Genomic DNA, 4,516 nt, shown 5'->3' on the forward strand with positions numbered 1-4,516 from the left:
GCAATAATAATGACAAAACTAACCCAACAGTTTATAGGAAGTAACACAATATACCCAATAACAAATAATGTTAAGTTTGATTATAAAAAAATGAAATATTCTTAACACGACATGTTTGTAATTTTTCATAAATTATGATTTTAGATATAATTGGCCGTTCGGTTAAAAGGTAAAATATATATTTTTTTCGTTCGATATGTTCGTTCAAAAACTTTAGCAAAAATCACATACTTATTTAGGCCACCCTCCTAATGGTTCACTTTCTTTCAAACTTCTCTAACTTTGTTATAAATCTGATATTTACTATTATTTCAAAAAATAAAATAAACTAATAAATCAGTCTGGGCCTCCCTCCTAAATCCTGATGGTTCACTTTCTTTCAAGCATTAGAATTTAGGGCCGGTCTGTGACCGGTTTATGTAGGTCCGATGACATCGGTCCAAGTTTTTTTACCAAGTGATTAAGACCCGAACCGGTTTAGAGATTTCATCACGTCTCGTTGGCGGGAAAATGCTCATCCCCATTCATCAAAATTAGGGTTTCTTTCCAAACCAAAATCGAGCCAATCAGCCTTATTATTTTTGCTTAATTGACCGCATATCCACTTGATTCAAGCTTTGTGCTTGTTTCTTTGAAGAATTTAGAATGAACAAAGTAGACAGTCCGCAGGTTACAAAAAGAAAAACGAGATTATCATCATCTTGCAACCCAAATGCGATCGAAAGCGCTACAACTACCATCAATCTTCCACCCCTTACGCTTCGTGATCTCGTGTTTGGAGAAGAAGAACCCCTAACTTATGATGATTTGATTTCTAGTCTACCCGGAAGACGAAACCAAATCTTTGAACTTGTACGCCTTTTGGGTCCGGTGGATTCTCCTGTATCTCCGATATTTGTTTACGGCGGCGCATCGACTGGCAAAACAAGTACGATTCTCCAGGTTTTCCGTCACTTAAACCGGCCATTTGTCTACTCAAGCTGTAGGACCTGTTACAATGCCCGCCAACTGTTTGAAAATATTCTGAACCAGCTATTGCTTCATAGGAAAAGCGAAATTAATGGCTATTCGAGTGCCAAGAAGTGTGAAAAGCAAGCTGATTTTGTTAATCTCTTGAAGGAAGCATTGGTGGGTGTTGTAGATAGTCTGAAAGGTAATTCGGGGAAATCTTCGGGAGGATTCGTCAATGGAAGTATGGTTTACTTGATTTTCGATAGTTTAGAGCTTGTCAGAGACTGGGACAAAAGTTCTACCATATTACCATTTTTGTTCAAGCTTCATGATATTTTGAAGGTTCCTGATGTTGGTTTGATTTTTGTCAGTAGCTCTTCACTCGATACCTTCTATTCAGATACAGGTTTTGTTGATCCTATACCTGTTTATTTCCCTGATTATACAGAAGACGCTCTTAGACAAATCTTGATGAGAAACCAGCCAAACCCAAAACTCTACTCAGCTTTTCTCGAGTAAGTTGCTTAGTTTCTTATGAGTTTCTGCTCCTTTTATATACTCATTCTTTTATGACACCTACATATAATTCTGTTTGCCTTTTTTTTTTTTTTTTTTCTTGTTCAACAGTTTGGTGCTGAAGCCTTTCTGTCGGGTAACTAGAAAGCTTGATGAGTTATCGGCTGGTTTATCACCGCTATTTAAGAAATTCTGTGAGCCTTTAGATGATTTGGAGGTTAATCCTGTTGGAGAAAACAAGAGAAAGTTGTTGAATTGTCTTCAACCTCATATTGCTCCTGCTATCAATGAGATATTAAGAGTCACAGCCATGTCATCTCAGGTCAACATGAAAAAGAAGAAATCTGGAGCTTCTGATTCCATTGATGAGATAGAGTTTCATATGTCTACTTCCGCAAAGTATCTTGTTATTTCTGCATTTCTTGCTTCCAGAAATCCTGCTACTCTTGATGCATCATTCTTTGATTCGACTGGAGGTCCTGCTAATCAAAAAAAGAAGAGAAAGTAAGTGGTTTGATAATTATTTTGGTATTAAATAGTGTGATATTGTAGCTCATTGTATCTCTGTTTCCACTTTTATCTCCCTTCATAAGAGAAATGTCCTAATGGACTACAGAATTATTGTTGGAATGGAATGATATATTATAATTATAAACTTCTTTTACTTATATAATCTTCAATTATTATTTTTTTTATGTTATTTTCAAAAAATAACTAAAAACATTTTTATTGATTATAATATTCTAAAGCTTCATGGTATTTAATTTTTTATTATTGTAAATAATTTTTGAAGTTATATATAAACTATTTTTTTAACTATCTGAAACACATGTAGTATATTTTTTTTAACACCAATGTAGTATATCTTTCACATGACATCACAGTTATATATACAATTTATTAATCACGTATTTTTATTTGATTAAAGCTTATTTCTTTACAATCATATTTTTTCATTATTTATCATTTTACCTTCATTTATATTTTTAATCATAAATAACAAAACAACATGTTGATTGTTGAATGACTTATTACATTGCTCATTCCATTCCTTTGTGATTCTTTTCCATCATACGAAAAATTTGACTATCTGAAACATATATAGATATAAATGGGACGACATGAAATATGTTTATATGCAATCTAATAAGCGATATATCTTTTTGCTGGATTAAACTTTATTTATATAAAACAGTTTTTTTTTTCTTTTTATCAGTTAAATTTCATTTAGTTTTCAATTCTACATAACAAAAACAAAGAACATGCTGAATGACTCATTCCATTTCTTTCATCCAACCAAACATGACAATAAAATGTAATGATCCATTCCTTCACATTTCTCACTCTGTTCCTTTCTAATTCCATTCCATCATACCAAACATCTAAATCCTTAACAACCCTTTTGATTTACAGGAGCTCAGAAAAATCAAAGGAATTGAAGGAAGCTTTGGAGGAAGAACAGTTCATGAAAGGCCCTGGAACATTTCCATTGGAGAGATTGTTAGCTATTTTCCAGTGTATCACATCAGGTTCAGAGTATCCACTTGAAGAAGAAGAAGAGGAAGAAGAAGAAGAAGAAGATAAGAGTCTTATGTCTGACATACTTTTACAAGTATCAAGTCTTTGCAGTGCTAATTTTATAAGCAAAGGTGGAAGCTGCCCATTGGAAGGCTCAACTCGATACAGGTCAACAATTAGCGAGGATTTGGCCTTAAAAGTAACATTTTTAAACTATCATTGTTATGATTCTTTTTATAAAAACTGTTTTTTTTTCTTTTTTGTGGGTGTCTTATTATTCTGTTTGTTGTGCAGGTAGCAAAGAGCCTCAAGTTTCCACTTGCAAAGTACTTATATAGAAAATAGTCCATTTGAAAAAGTCAGATTTTGACTTTTGAAGGTCAACTATTGTATGTTACAAAATTTTATATTTTGTAGTTTGAAGCTTATAAGAAAACCAATTATCTCTTTCTAGTGCTTGTTGCTTTATCAGTATGAGAAGTATGAGGTTCATATTGCAGTAAATAAAAGATTTTCAATTTGTTTAATTAATCTGGTCAACATGATGAACGAGTTTAATTAGATTGGTTGGAATTAAAGTCGAAAATTCTGACCTGAATTAGGGTTCAATATGTTAATTTGAACAATTGATTTAATGATTTATAGTTGTTTCTTTTTAACTTTGAACACTTATTTTGAGTCCAATATAAATGTTGTCGTCGTCTACGTTTTAATAACCGAAATAGGTTATTATGACTTAATTCTTACAAAAAGAATCAATATTGCTCAAAACCAGTAAATCATTTTAGTAAGATTTTGGAATATTCAAATAAACAGTTTTAACAAAGCACGGGGTCCCCTAGTAGTAATCTAAATGACATTTTGTGGAGGGGTAGGGGAGAAAGAAATTCCGACAATAAGTTGTGCTGGTATCCTTTTTGGATTATAAAAAATTCATTTGAAAAATTATATTTACATATTTGTGTCATAATAAGATTACACATGATTTATTGGACAATTGAGAAGTTCTACAACATTTGGTGTAAAGAAACCGAAAGTATCAAACGTGAATGATATAAAAACGTGTTGATTTTTCATGCATGTTTTGTGACCTTTCATGATGACGTTTTTAAAGCATCATGTCCCATAGTGAAGCCCCCACTCATCAAATCTACAAGAGGGGTAATCCCTTTAAGTATCTTTCTTAACGAAACCTCAACTTGTTAAATACGTCAAAGAGAATATTTATAAGACAAAATTGCAAAAATGGTCCTTATGGTATGCATTTTTTTTGGGGGTTTTAGTCTAAACCACGATTTTTTTGGATTGATGGTCATTTTGAGCTAGTTTCTTTGCGTTTTTGGTCCATCGGTAAATTGAAAAGACTATTATGCCCTTCTGATATATTTTTTATGCTTTTTCTATTCAATTTAAATGAAAAATAAAATAATTACCTAATTTGGGGCCCACATCTCTCTCTCTCTCTCTCTCTCTCTCTTTCTCTCTCTCTCTCTCTCTGGCAGAGTTTGTACCTTTAAGTAATCTGTTGTTG

The 4,516-nt window shown here is 32.5% G+C and overlaps 1 protein-coding gene across 1 annotated transcript; it reads left to right on the top strand.

Moving 5' to 3' along the window:
• Positions 1 to 480: 480 nt before the first annotated feature.
• On the top strand, positions 481 to 3,432 carry LOC111902671 (origin of replication complex subunit 5). Its single transcript, XM_023898488.3, has 4 exons — positions 481 to 1,466; positions 1,579 to 1,971; positions 2,881 to 3,184; positions 3,280 to 3,432. Exons 1-4 carry the CDS (start codon positions 646 to 648, stop codon positions 3,328 to 3,330), a joined length of 1,569 nt encoding a protein of 522 aa, XP_023754256.1. The 5' UTR covers positions 481 to 645; the 3' UTR covers positions 3,331 to 3,432.
• The last annotated feature ends 1,084 nt before the right edge of the window (positions 3,433 to 4,516 follow it).

This window comes from Lactuca sativa, chromosome 7 (genome assembly GCF_002870075.4).
Source record: "Lactuca sativa cultivar Salinas chromosome 7, Lsat_Salinas_v11, whole genome shotgun sequence".
NCBI lineage: Eukaryota > Viridiplantae > Streptophyta > Magnoliopsida > Asterales > Asteraceae > Lactuca > Lactuca sativa.

Bases quoted from the DNA above. Each gene is read 5' to 3' on its own strand.
- LOC111902671 (XM_023898488.3), top strand. From the start codon at position 646: ATGAACAAAGTAGACAGTCCGCAGGTTACAAAAAGAAAAACGAGATTA. The intron at 1,467-1,578 runs GTAAGTTGCTTA...CTTGTTCAACAG, and splicing joins CTCTACTCAGCTTTTCTCGA to TTTGGTGCTGAAGCCTTTCT. The intron at 1,972-2,880 runs GTAAGTGGTTTG...TTTGATTTACAG, and splicing joins AATCAAAAAAAGAAGAGAAA to GAGCTCAGAAAAATCAAAGG.